General features: G+C 37.2%; 1 protein-coding gene across 4 annotated transcripts in view; it reads right to left on the bottom strand.

Moving 5' to 3' along the window:
* The window catches only part of LOC129241255 (klarsicht protein), a 194,147-nt gene that overhangs the window by 147,596 nt on the left and 33,122 nt on the right, over positions 1 to 13,429 (bottom strand). For 3 of the 4 annotated variants that reach the window (XM_054877494.1, XM_054877496.1, XM_054877493.1), the window contains one exon: positions 1,607 to 2,579. In XM_054877494.1, the coding sequence (XP_054733469.1) occupies positions 1,607 to 2,467 (861 nt within the window). In that variant the 5' untranslated portion in view covers positions 2,468 to 2,579. The remainder of the gene's footprint in view (positions 1 to 1,606; positions 2,580 to 13,429) is intronic. The other variant, XM_054877492.1, reaches the window with a different exon arrangement.

The following is a 13,429-nucleotide window of genomic DNA, read 5'->3' as shown; positions in this document are numbered from 1 at the left end:
GGTGGGCTTCAACCTTTCACACAATACGCTCGCTAGAGCCTTATAGGCGATATTTAGAAGACTAATCCCGCGGATCGCCCTTCTTATGGATTGGGCAGAGCACACTTAAATTCTAATCGGTAGGCATGCTTTCATCCTACCATATTTTGCATAGAAGCTGATGCATGCACCTTACCAGCTCCTCGCCGCCATGTTTGAACAGCTCAGCCGGCAGTCCGTCGGCGCCCGCGGCTTTATTGTTCTTTAGCCGCGTTATCACTATTCTCACCTGGTCATGGTCAGGTAGCGGAACATCAATTCCGTCGTCGGCGATTGGGGTATCGGGATCTTCACATTCTCTATGACATGCGCAACTATCACTGTTTAACAGGTTCGAGAAGTGTTCCCTCCATAATTTAAGATTGCTCTGGATGTCAGTCACCACTTCGCCGTCTTTGTTCTTACAGGGAAACGCCCCGGTCTTAAAACCTTCTGTAAGCCGCTGAACTTTCTGGTAGAATTATCGGGCGTTGTTCCTGTTGGCCAGCATCTCAAGCTCTTCACACTCACTAATTCGGCCTCTCGTTTCTTCTTTCGGATAATACGTCTCTCTTCCTTTTTAGCTCTCTGTAGCGATCCCACATGGCTCGCGTTGCGCCCGATCGTAGCGTGGCTCTATAGGCGGCATCCTTTCTGGTGTCATAAAAATGTTTTTGATGGCCTCATCTTTTTAATGAGTTCGGGCGTTGGTGCTGACATCCAGTGAAAGCTTGGTGACATTCGGTTCAGTGGAAGCGAAGTTATTGCGTCTAAAGTGTCAGTATGTTTGTGTCATCGGTACAAAAATGAGTTTCGAACAAAGAGCTAGTATGAAAATTTGTTTTAAAATGGGTAAAACGTTTAACGAATCAAATGAATTGATGAAAAAAGTTTAGGGCGATGATTGTCCATCTCGTGCCAGAGTTCATGAGGGGTTTACACGTATCAGAGATGGTTGTGAGGACATAAATTGGCCGCCAAAAATCAGTAATCACCGAAAACTCCATCGAAATTGTTCGTAAATTTATCAAAAATGAACCGCGAAGGAGGAAGCTGGCGCTTATTGCATGATAATGCACCATTTCATCGATCCACTCTTGTGACTGCTTTTTTGACTAGAAATCGCATTTTAACCATCAATCACTCTCGGTATTCGCCTGATATGGCTCCCTGTGATTTCTGCCTTTTCGGAAAATTTATTTTGGCCATGAAAAGAAAACGTTTAGCGTCCGTAGATGCCATCCAAAAGGACATTTCGGTCAATGACCTGAAACCCTTTCGAACGCTTTTAGATCGCGCAAAACAGTGTATCGGGCCAGAGGGGACTATTTTGAATAAATAAACTCGAAGTTATCAGAACAAAGCTCCTGTCGTTTCTATTTTAGCTCAGTCTTGTTTATTTTGGACTTCACCTTGTATATATATGATATATAATAAAGTGAAACGTTTGTTTTAGGTGTACTGAGCAGCTATTATTGAGGTGGGCTTATCATTTTGTCACATACCTGTTGAATACATGCATACATACATACACAATGCAAATGTATTTACATAATTATAAACCTTTGTTGCACATATCTTCACTTACCTTTAAGCTGTTGTAAGGACGTTCGACTCTTAGCTTCGCTCTAATTACGTCACGACTCTCCGACTTTTCGTCATCGGGTGGCAGTGACGTCATTGATACAGATGTTTTCATGTTGGCTGCGGCGCTGACGGTATCATTATTTGACGAACCGACTGAGATGGCGTTACCTTGGCTTCGAACTCCGTTGGTTGCACCTCTGTCGATATTATTGGTACCCGCCGTTTTTTTGTTATCATTCCTGCGTGTTTCATTTTCTTCGCGTTTTTTTAAGACTTTATTACGTTTCTTTTTGGCACTGGTACCAGTCCCACTGCTTGCACCACCCCCACTTGTCACGTTCGTGCTGCCCGCCTTGGCGTTGGGTATGGATGGTACCACGAATTCTCTCAACTTGTAATTGGATATAGTTTTGCTTTCGTCTGTAGTTGTTGCATGTGCTAAATTGTTTGGTATTGCTGTTGTTGCTTTTGTTTTTGTGTTTGTGTGTGAATTTGTGTCTGGAGGTGTCGCTGAGCTCATCTTCGTCGCATCAGCGCCCACCATGGCCGCGTTTTCAGTCTCTTCGTTACTGTTAGCCACCGTTTCCGCCGCTTTTGGTGCTATTTCGATTACCTCTACAGTGGCTGTTGCGGTAATTGGTGGCATTATTGTTTCTATTGGTCTTATTATTTTCGTATTTTCATCGCCGCAATTTTTACTAGTATCAGTACTTTGGCGTTTGCCTTCTTTTTCGGGTTTGTGTTCATTTTCCATTTCTATTTCGTTTTCATTTTTAGTTCTGCTTAGATTCGCATTGCCGGCTGCATCTTGCGTTTGCAATTTTTGTTGATATTGTTGATGAACTAGAGTTGCCTTCTCCATTTTCGACGATTTATTTTAATTCTAAGCTTTCGCAGTAATTTTCCAAATATGTAGTTTTAAGTGCTCTACAAATGCTCGCCAGCGTTCTAATCATTCTCGAATTATACGTAATCTGAAAGGAATTCGAAAAAAAAATTAAACATCAAATTTATAGAATTTCAATGTTGAATATAGGGAAATCTTTTTAACCATAAAATAAAACTTTACATATAAAAATAGTCCACAAGACACGAAAATTGATATAAATTCTACGCAAGTATATTGTTTCTAAATGTATCTATCTTTTATGGTTGTGAAGATCCTGCTCGATCGTCTACGATGCCCGTCATTCAAATATTTACAGACTACTCACAACCTCTGATCTCTAAAAATAACGTTCGTATATTTCCCTGGATATTTGTCTTATATGTAAGTTTCCGATTTTATTCGGATACACAGGTTGTCAAGGGGCTGAAGATTATTCGGAAAACAGTTTGAAATAATTTGTAAAGTCTGGTGTCAAGAATAAGCTGGATAGAATTGATGGCTGCGATATTTTGCTAAATCATAACGAATTCGAAGCGGACTTAAAGTGGTTATAAAAATTGTACCCTTACGAGAACAACAGCCGAAAAAAGGTCTTGGTGAAATCGCTGTAAGCGGCTATGAAGACTTTGCTGTATATTTGCTGGAGTTAAAAGAGAATCATCTCCTATGCCTACTGTCGACAACTGAGCCCATTAAAGCAGGAGATCGACCGTAAGCAACTAGAATTGGCAAATAGGCGGGGTGTTGTATTCCTTCAAGAGAACGACAGGTTTCTTCTACCCTTAATAACTCGCCTAAAACTCCGCTTGAAGTTTTACCGCATCCGTATCCGTATAGCTCTTTAACTGCACTGACCATCTGACCACCTTTCAAAACTGCCGCCTATCCAGAATTAACCCCGATATATTAAACATTTTCCGGGCAAGGTAACAATATGTTTCGTGGGCCTACCGGCAGATGAGAGACGATAGCAACCGGTGGCTACACCATGCTGGCAGGGCTGGACGAACTATTACTGTTACAGCTACATACTATTATTCCTTGAACTCAACTAAATTATCTCCTTCCGATTGGTTATCAAATGAATAGGGTCACCACACTATCGATGTGCAATTGGAGATCACCTTCCGAACTACTTATCCATTAGTGCGCATGTTGTTGTTCTTTGGAACTTGAAGCACACAAATATTCAAAGCCGCCCCACGGTTGCTTGGTGGCACCGAAGCCCAAATTGCAACGACAATAAGTCGCTTAACATATTACGGTCACATCGCAGGGGCGAAACATGATAAAGTTGCATAAAGCATAACGCACAATGAACATGGAAAGCATAGCAGAACCAGAGCAAGACATGTGCAAAGACAGCTTTATTGCCATCCACTAACACCGCAACAAGCGCTCACCGTTCTAAATTTAGCCAACACAACTAAATTTCAGCGAGAACGCGGTCTGGCTAGCGAAAAGTGGCCTTTTATTTTACTTTGAAGGTACACATTGTCGCCAATTTGCTTTTGCAGTGCTTTTTCCGCACTCAGTCTCACTTTTAAGGCTATATGGAAGCGGTGACTCACCACCACCAGCACGCGTGATGGAAATGGAAGTGGAATGGAAGTAGCAACAATATAAACACACAACTTTGATTAAAACACTGGAATCAGTCATACGCATTAGTTCCCTTCCAATTGAGTGCCAAGGCGACGCACCCCAAACAACTATTTGGTGGCATTGGCCAATTCACGCTCATCGTTGGCGCCTTAGAATTGAGGTGCGGCCCAGTACATTGGACGAACGAATGAAAAATTAAAACAGGCATTTATGTGAGTACTATTTGTGGAATTTCGATCGCCCGTATGGTAAGATCTGCTAACGAAGTGCTTGGTGTTCAAGAGAAATGCACATGACGCATACATATATAATATATATATCCATCCTCACACGCACACATGCATATACTGTCAAACTTCGACAACTCGAATCAGCATTCTCCAATGGAAATGTTCGACTTATGAAGATGTCTAGTTATGGAATATCCATATTTTTTCAAGAGCCTACTTAAACTTAAATAATAAACATATTCGGTTACAATGAATGCAAATAATAAGAAATTAGTGGCTTTGGAGTGTTCAGTAAAAATACATTGTAACTTATTTAAAGCCTTATAGTGGCCATCAATGGTAGTTTCATTCGTTTGCAAATATAAATTCAAAGTTCTGAAGTAATCTCTGACAAAGTCATTAGAGGGCTGGCGATTAGTTTAATACACTGAACTTTCGTCATCACTTCCCATTCCGCTCGAATTCGAATCTACTGAGTTAATGCTATTGTGCTCAATGGTGTCGTCAGCTGTGGGAAAACCGACTACACAAACCTCATTATCCGACTCCAAGTAGTCCTGCAGAGAAGCATTGGAAGTTATTTTATTGACCCTTAGACCCGCCTCGTAATCAGCATTCATAATTTGCTTATCTTCTCACTCATTTAAGAAAATTAAAGGTATGTCGACCTCTTCGTCACAAGCGGAACACCAAGACCAAAACCAGGCTTTTTGAAGCAGTGGACGGTTGTGTGGCTACCAACGTCAATATTCCAAGCTTTTGATATGTTATTGATTTAATATTGCCCCGGATATTGGCATGTTTGATTTTAAGCTGCTGTAAACAATTCGAAGACAGCTTTGTCCACACTTTAAACATTACTTTCTCCATTCGCTTACAACACTCGACCAACACTATTATTGATTCTTACTTTTTTTTAGTTGTGGAAACCGTACTAGCTGGGATGCCACTTCTTTATTCTTTCTTCCACTTTCGATTTATTTTATTAGCTAACATTTTTCTTCAACATACAATCACTTAACCACGCTTTGAAGCCATTATAAACAGACTATAGTCTACGAAGATGTTATTCAAAATGATTAGCAAACGTAATATGAAGAAGAAACATGAAAAAGAAGAAAGGCATTCGCTTTACAAATACATTAGTACTTCCCCGAACAAGAGCTTCGAAGCACAAAAGTATACCATAATTAGAGGGTGAACGATATGCAGTGTTACCTATTCAAAACACCATAACCTTTTTGATTTCAAAGACATAATTGTTCAAAAAAGATTACAATTTTAACATATGTAGGTATATTCACTTTAGCTCGATATGACCACCTTTTGCCTTGATTATAACGTTCAAACGGTCAAAAAATGAGTTGCATGCTGCACGAATGTGATCTTGAGGTATTTTGGCCCATTCTCGTATAATCGCTTTTTCCAGCGCATCCATACTGGTATATTTTTTAGTCCTCACCTTGCTCTCAAAAATGGACCAGATGGTTCACACGAGCTTTATGAGGCGGTGCCGAGTCCTGTTGGAACGTCCATGGTCTACGACCGAAATGTTTGCGTGTCCACGGCTTCAAAGCAGCTTCTAAAACATTTTCCCGATAATAAGTCGCATTCACTTTGACACCAGGCTCGATAAAAACGATTGGAGAGCGTCCATCAGCGGTCACTGCGGCCCAAACCATTACTTGCGATGGAAAATTTCTTCGAGTGGCCATACGTAGGCTCAAATTCTCGTATGAGCGTTCGGTCAGGTAAACACGATCGTTTTGAGTGTTTATGAACTGCTCAATTGGGAAATTTTTTTCATCAGAAAACACAATGTTAGGAAATTCGCCGCGTTCGTGCAAGCGCGACCCCTCCTTTGCTCTTTCGCACCGAACTGTTTTTTGCTGGGGTAAACTTGTAATCCTTGACCTTGAGCTCATTTTTCAGTTCTTTGGCCATTTTTCTTCCACTTCGACGTGGATTTCGTTCAAGTCGAGCCTTCACTTTCCGAACCATTTTTGGCGTTGTTGGGGTTGTTTTTAGTCTACCTCCATAGCGTTTTGCAATGCTACCAGTATCATTGTAACGTTTTATAGTGCGATACACAAACATTTTATTCACTTTGAGGTGACTGAGCTCACGAACAATGGCTGGTTGTGATTTTCCAGCCAAATATAACGCAATCACACTATTACGTTTGAATTCCATCACAGAAAAAAAAAATTCAACAAAACTGAGACGCAAATGCTTTTGATAGCTTATAAACAATATATTAAAACAATTTTGACGTTGATGTCATGAGCTATTTTACAGATACAAGCAGTGTGAAGTTGGCAACACTTCATATCGTTCACATATCATACTTAATTTGGCTTAGAGAAGCATTTTGAAGAACAATTTTCGCTCTTCTTATTCGAGTTAGGGAAGTTTGAGTTATCGAACTAAAATTGAATTGCTTTCTGAAACTCTATTGCCACTCGATTTAGTTCGAGATATGGAAGTTCGACTGTATTTGACTTAGCCTATTTATAAGTATATGGATGATCAGTGTAAGCCACGTGTTAAAAATTATGAAACTTCAAACCTGTATACAACAAAAACTAAATGGTTTGTGTACTGGTACTGGTGTGTGCCGACTTCTAATTTATAATGCAAAATGTGGTGGACATAATTTTTGTTTTGGTATTCTGCTCACAACTCAACAAAATCAGTACAAAAACAGCTAAGAAAGAGTACACATTAATCATATATACACATGTATACATGTAACTACATACGTGCATATGTATATGTATGATCGGTAGAACTGCTGTCAGTCGTTTACATGAATCGCAAGTACTCGACAATTATTGGCATTCCAATGGCATCCAAGGGGCTGCCAGCTCACTTTCCGGAAGAGAAAAAATATATATATGGATGCCATCAAAGTAAGTGAAGGAGCTTGGCAACGTCAATAATGATGCCATCGAATAAAAGCTAGGCTTCAAGTGTGTTCGAAATAAGAAGCTAGACATAGGAAAAGCTTGCAGTTTTTGTCCATGCAGAAGAAGAGCGCAAATCCGAAACACAAACTGCACACTGTGCCAAATATTTAAATGAAACGCAAAGTAATTCGATTTCCGCTTCCATAGTCAACTTTTTTGTGAAGGTAATCAACATTTAACCAAAACAACATTAACTAGAATTTTATCCTGGCTTTATTTTCCGCCATTTTTATCGCCAATAACGATCTCAAATATTATAAAGGGTTTTTCAATTGGCGCGGGTCGATTTTGGCGCCCTGTGGCAGCCATTTTGTTTTGGTGACATCTGTCAAATCTTTTGTTTATTATACAGTTGTTTATGCCAAATCATCATGGCAAGTAACACGATTGAACAGCACGTGCAAATGATAAAACTATATTATCACAATGAGTGTTCATTAACGCAAACGTTGCGCGCATTACGCCCATTTTTCGGTAGACGTGGTGGCCCTTCCAATTTCTTAGACGGCATGTGGTTCCAGCAGGACGGCGCTACGTGCCATACAGCAAACGCCATTTTATTCCATTTCAACATCTACCCGCCCTTATTGAAAAACCCTTTATAATACTTCTACCAAAAATAATTACACTTCTTTTAAATAAAAAAAAGTTGAGGTTTTCTCAAAAAAAGTGTGGGTTAGATAAAGAAACCTCGGTATCAGTACAAAAACATGCAAGGGATACTCGTATACTTTTATTAAACCATTTTCTGGTGGCGCCGCCTACATTTCTTTCTGGTTTACAATAAAAACTTTATGACATTTTGTATACTGAGAGCGGAATTAGTGCATTCACAACGTTCGGCAAAATAATAGCACCTCAACAATTTGATCAATTTTTACCCAATGATTTTATAACAAAAAAAGGAAAAAAACCACATTTCAAGTTCTAAACAAAAAATAAAAAACCATTCAAGCCTTATCAGAATTTCAAGCTTTTTAATAACAGTTTTTAGAAATGTGGGATGTGCAGTTTTATAGCCTATTACATTTTTTTATGTGGAAAAAATTCAGCATGAGCAAACAAAATAATCAAAGATCAAGCGATTTTTTCGCAACTTCAAACATTTTGTTCGATAATCAATCACTGCTCAAGACTCACGAAAATGCCATTACAAAAATTATATGTTCAATAGGAATGGTAACAATTATCGATACCTTTTTTATATTTTGATCAGTAAAGGGTTGCCGCCGTAAATTTTACGCTTAGAAAAAATGTACGTTTTGAAGTTTTTCTATTTTGAAAAATTACACAGGAGATACATTTGAAAAACAGTACGGATGGTCACCGTAGGTGTGCACAGCTTTTGCTTGAAACTCCTTCTTTGCTACTACGGACTTTGAGTGAAGGATTGGAAAAGTTATTGTAGAATCATATGTAAACAAACCAATTTAGTTGTGGTTAAAGATCTCCGCCCTTTTCTTAAATAAATTAATGTAATTTCTTTCTAAATACAAAACAAGACACGCTCTTCTGAATTTTTTTTCCAAATAGATTCAATACAATTGGCTACAACAGATTACCCGCATCATTCAAATGATAAAAACGTACGCTAGAAGTACCGTTGCACAGCTTCGTTGGGTATTCGGTACGTTGCACCGTCTTACTGAAACCACATAACGTCGAAGTTAAAATATCTCGATAGTGCCCCGATAGCCCTTGGACTGTAAGCGTAAGTACAAGTGTCGAAAATATTTGCATACGGTTCCCCAGCGAAACCGAATTCAGTTCAAGAAATGTACATTTTCTGCTTAACACCTGTCAAAAGAAACGCCATTGAACTGTGACAGCTGTTGAAAAAACTTTCAAACTTGAAAGACCCTCTATTAGGTATTAATTGTAAGTTCCTAAAGATGTCTTTTTTGTTTTTACTATTCATTTCGATTTAAGGTCAAGATGATATGTGTAGATGTTTATTAAGACAAAGAATTTTAAAAGGCGTATCTTAGTGGAAACAACATCTGCTCACACTTGGGGCAACGCTTGCAACAACTTACATACATAGACATTCTATGTGAATTAATTAAATGCTAATTTATTTCGAGATCAAGACGCATTTCTCGTGGATAACAATTCTGTTAGCTGGAAGCGTTATTAATCACCCACATTCAATTCCAGTTCTCACACACAAACATTCGTCAGATAAATTAACATTACTGTAAATTGGAAAAACTAATGCACGCCAAACATTTCAGAGTTATCAATATCAATATTCTGTCTACTATTCAGCCATTTATATTAACATTCAAAACTTCATAGTATCCTACAACCATAGAATGCAGGCAAATAAAATAAAAGGCAATATCTGTATGTATCTAGCGTACAACTACTTATTGTATTTTTGTATGTATGTATGCACGTCGAAATTTTATAATGTATATAAATGTATATATCTACGTGTACTCGTATTGTACAAGACGGATATTCTTATATTCTTCATGACAACTTTCTCACTCCACTTTCCTCTACATGCCTTGCCAGATTATAATTCTTAATTTCAAATAGGAAAAATTCCAATTATGCTAGTACTCAAAATTATCTCTTAAAACATGTTTTTCTTAATACAGTGATGTTAACAGATTTTTTTCACACGAATTTAAAATTCACAAAAATCAGATCTTAATTTTTAAATAATAAAAAAACTGCACTTCTAATTTTTTCAGAGAATTGTAGATAATATAGACCAAGATTTGTATCAATAAAGGTAAAAAGGTAAATATGTAGATTTTTTAGCTGCAAATATTTAGCATTCATCTGATAAACTTTAAACCACGAATACTCATCACTCATATACGATGGTATTTTATATTTTATTTGGGATAGAAATTATCGAAATCTCAATAATTGATGAATTAACAAAATGTGGCCTATATAATTTTTTTAAGTTACGAAATCATGAAAACGAAGTAATTTCGTTAGAAAAAAATATACTTTTTTTTTTTAATTTAAACTTTTTTCACATTAATATGTATGTATGTATGCGTGGGACACACTCGTAAAGTTTATCGTTGCTAATTGGATAACAAAGTAATGTATGCCGCACTTAAGTTATCAAATTTGTTTAGGTAATAAAAAGATTCAGTAAACCTACATAAAAATTTGTTATATTTTGATCTTCATCTTCGTAAATTTTTATAAGCAACATAACAAGCAGGCAGAATTTATAGTAGTGGGGCATCTGTTGACATATCATACATTTGTGTAACCAACAACTGTTTATGTTTCTGCATATGAAATTTTAAAAATGTATAAAACCCTCATTTTGGCATATTCGATTTACAGTAACTAACTAGGAAAGCTTAAGGAAAGGAACGAAACAGGTGTAAAAAATAAGGGGCTTTGGATTGGGGGATGACGACCAACAGTGGCTAATTAAGTTCGTATTAACCGCTTTAAGCTACTGATGAATTTCAGCAGGTGTGTGATATTTAGACCCGCAATATAGGCAGATGTGGCGAATAAATGGAAGCCCAGACGTCTAAATCTTTGCCTAACGAGAACAGGGCAGCTGAGAAGACGGTGCTGAGATGATTCCACCTCGTCCCCCAGACAGCTTCTGCTGAATGGACTTGAAGCAAACCCAAGTCTCATCGCATGGACACCTAACAGACAATATACCTACCAAATGCAATTCAAAACCGTTATGTGGCAATATCCCAATTACAGCCCTGATTTGGCACCTAATGATTTCATGACTTCATTATTGGGCGCAATATGAAATACAACCCTCGTAAAATATTTTGTAGGCACTCTATCGGACCTAACGATTGCTAATTGCATTAACACATCTGTGCAAATATCAACATTTCTAAGTTTACTTTCAGCGGTTTTTCTCTCACTCACTCTTTCCCTTTTCAAGTTGTACAGAACGAGGATGGAAAAGTAGAAGTAATAGTAACACAACAAGGTTACAATGAAATAAAAATGCATTTGTATTTTTTTCTCTGAAGCTTAAAACTTCAATAACGTACATATTTGTTTTTAGGTTACATAAAACAAAAAGATTTTTTAAAGATGCAATTTGAGAGGGCATTACATAGTGACCTCATTTAACCGAAATTTTGTATAAATATATTTTTTTAAATTAATCACTTTTGAATTTTCCCTCTCACTCTACGGCCTGGCACATATTATATGTGTTATTATAAAAATAAATACATAAATAGTCAAAACTTATCAATATGTGGCCAGTAGTCGCTGGGTTCCAAATCTGACGAATACGGTGGATGAGGGATTGACTTGTCTTGAAAGTAAGCAAGCGTGAAATTCACTTTGAATAGAGCTTTCTCATAGTGCACTGATTATGCAATATAAAGCCAACGCGTTCCTTTGGGATCTTTACGATGTCTGCTAACTCAAGCAACTTGACTTTTCGATAATTCAAAACGATTTTGTGGATTTTTTTTATGTTTTCTGGTGTTACCGGCTCTTTTGGGCATTCACTACTTTGTGCATCGTCCGTGTCTCTACGACCATGTTTGAAGTCAGTAAACAATCGTTTTATTGTTGTTTCTGTTGGACCCATAACACTTTTCAAAACATTGTTTCGCTTGAACGGTATTTTTTCCATCAAGAAACAGTGTAAAATTAAAACATGAAATTCTATTTGATTATTTCTATTGAAAATAACAGAAGTCATTCTTAGCACGATAACTCACCAACTAATGAATAGAATATCGTGAAATTTTAACAGCTGTCTTTTTAAGGTTAGTACTAACTGAAAAAGAGGTGAATGCAATAAAACTGGTGCCTTTTCAGCCCATGTGTATTAACAACAAAAACCCTTCTTTTTAAACTTGAAAAATGAAGTATAAACAAAAGATAGAAAATTTAAATTCTTTCATTTTATATATCACTTATTTTGATCGGTTAACGGATTCTCTATATATGAGGATGGATTATCTATTGTATGAGCTACCGTTTTTCTTTAATCAAAACCCGTTATTTGACGATGTGTCGAAAGCTACATGACAGAAAAGAGTCATTTGGATTTCGAACTCAGCGACCGACTTTGCTGAGGAGTTGCATGGTCTGGTCTTGGTTTTTTTGTTGTAAGCGAATATATTTGTAAAACAGCTTCCACATAAATAAAAAAATATTCATAAAGAAAATATGTTTACTGTATTTGACTGAGCATTATTCTGAAGCCAATTAAAAGTTTACCGTAATGAATGAACCAAAAGTTAGATATTTTAGTGGTCGGCTATGAAATTTCTTACAGGGATTTTCTTATTCAAAAATTAAGCTGCTGTTGAATTTAAGTAAAAATTCACGCTCGCGTGGTAATTTCTTGTAACCATTAGAATTATGTCATTTGATTTTTAATAATTGTGTATGTAATTTCGAAGGTCAACGAAAAATTGTGATATGATTGTTTTCGTTGTTGATCATTTTTTATTGCTTGCCAATGCCATGCTGTAATTTATAGCTAAGGCGTCATTAATCAATGTCGAAGTCATAGCTGTAAATGAAAGGAAAATTTGGAATGGCAGAAAGGTGAAATGCAAGTTAAGAGAGTAAAAATGCCAAAATGAAAGTGCAAATGAGAATCCATCAGGAAACATATACACGCAGAGTCGGACTCATAAATAACTAAGCCATTTCTTTGTCAACAATTTTTCAAAAGCCATTCAGATAAAACCATCACCGCCAGCCGACGATCAATGGCCACCGGGTAGCGCCAGCAATGCGATAAGTTACTGTACAACAACAAATTTGGATTATAAATCAACTCCCACAGCCTGCGTCGTCGTCGTCGTCACTCATAGTCATGCTTTCAGTCGGCCGGGAGCATAAACGACGTCAGTTTTTATTGACTCCAATGAAATTCCTTCAGCGATACAGATACATATTTATATACGCAAATGTAAGTGCACATTAGGTCTGGGCGGCTGTGTAATAAAATATTATCTACTATATACATATGTAGGTATGTCTAAAATGAATTTCGAAAATAATTTTGCCACCTCAAATATGAAATCAGAAAATACGAAGTTTGTAAGATTCCGCCAAGTTTCGTTTTTGAGATCCTAATGCAATGATATGTAAATATAGAGGTCAATCTTAAATTTCCTTTCAAATCACTAGAGGCC

Source organism: Anastrepha obliqua, chromosome 3 (assembly GCF_027943255.1).
Source record: "Anastrepha obliqua isolate idAnaObli1 chromosome 3, idAnaObli1_1.0, whole genome shotgun sequence".
Taxonomy (NCBI): domain Eukaryota; kingdom Metazoa; phylum Arthropoda; class Insecta; order Diptera; family Tephritidae; genus Anastrepha; species Anastrepha obliqua.
Note: the sequence above shows the minus strand (reverse complement) of the source record. Positions and strands in the feature narration are given on the sequence as shown.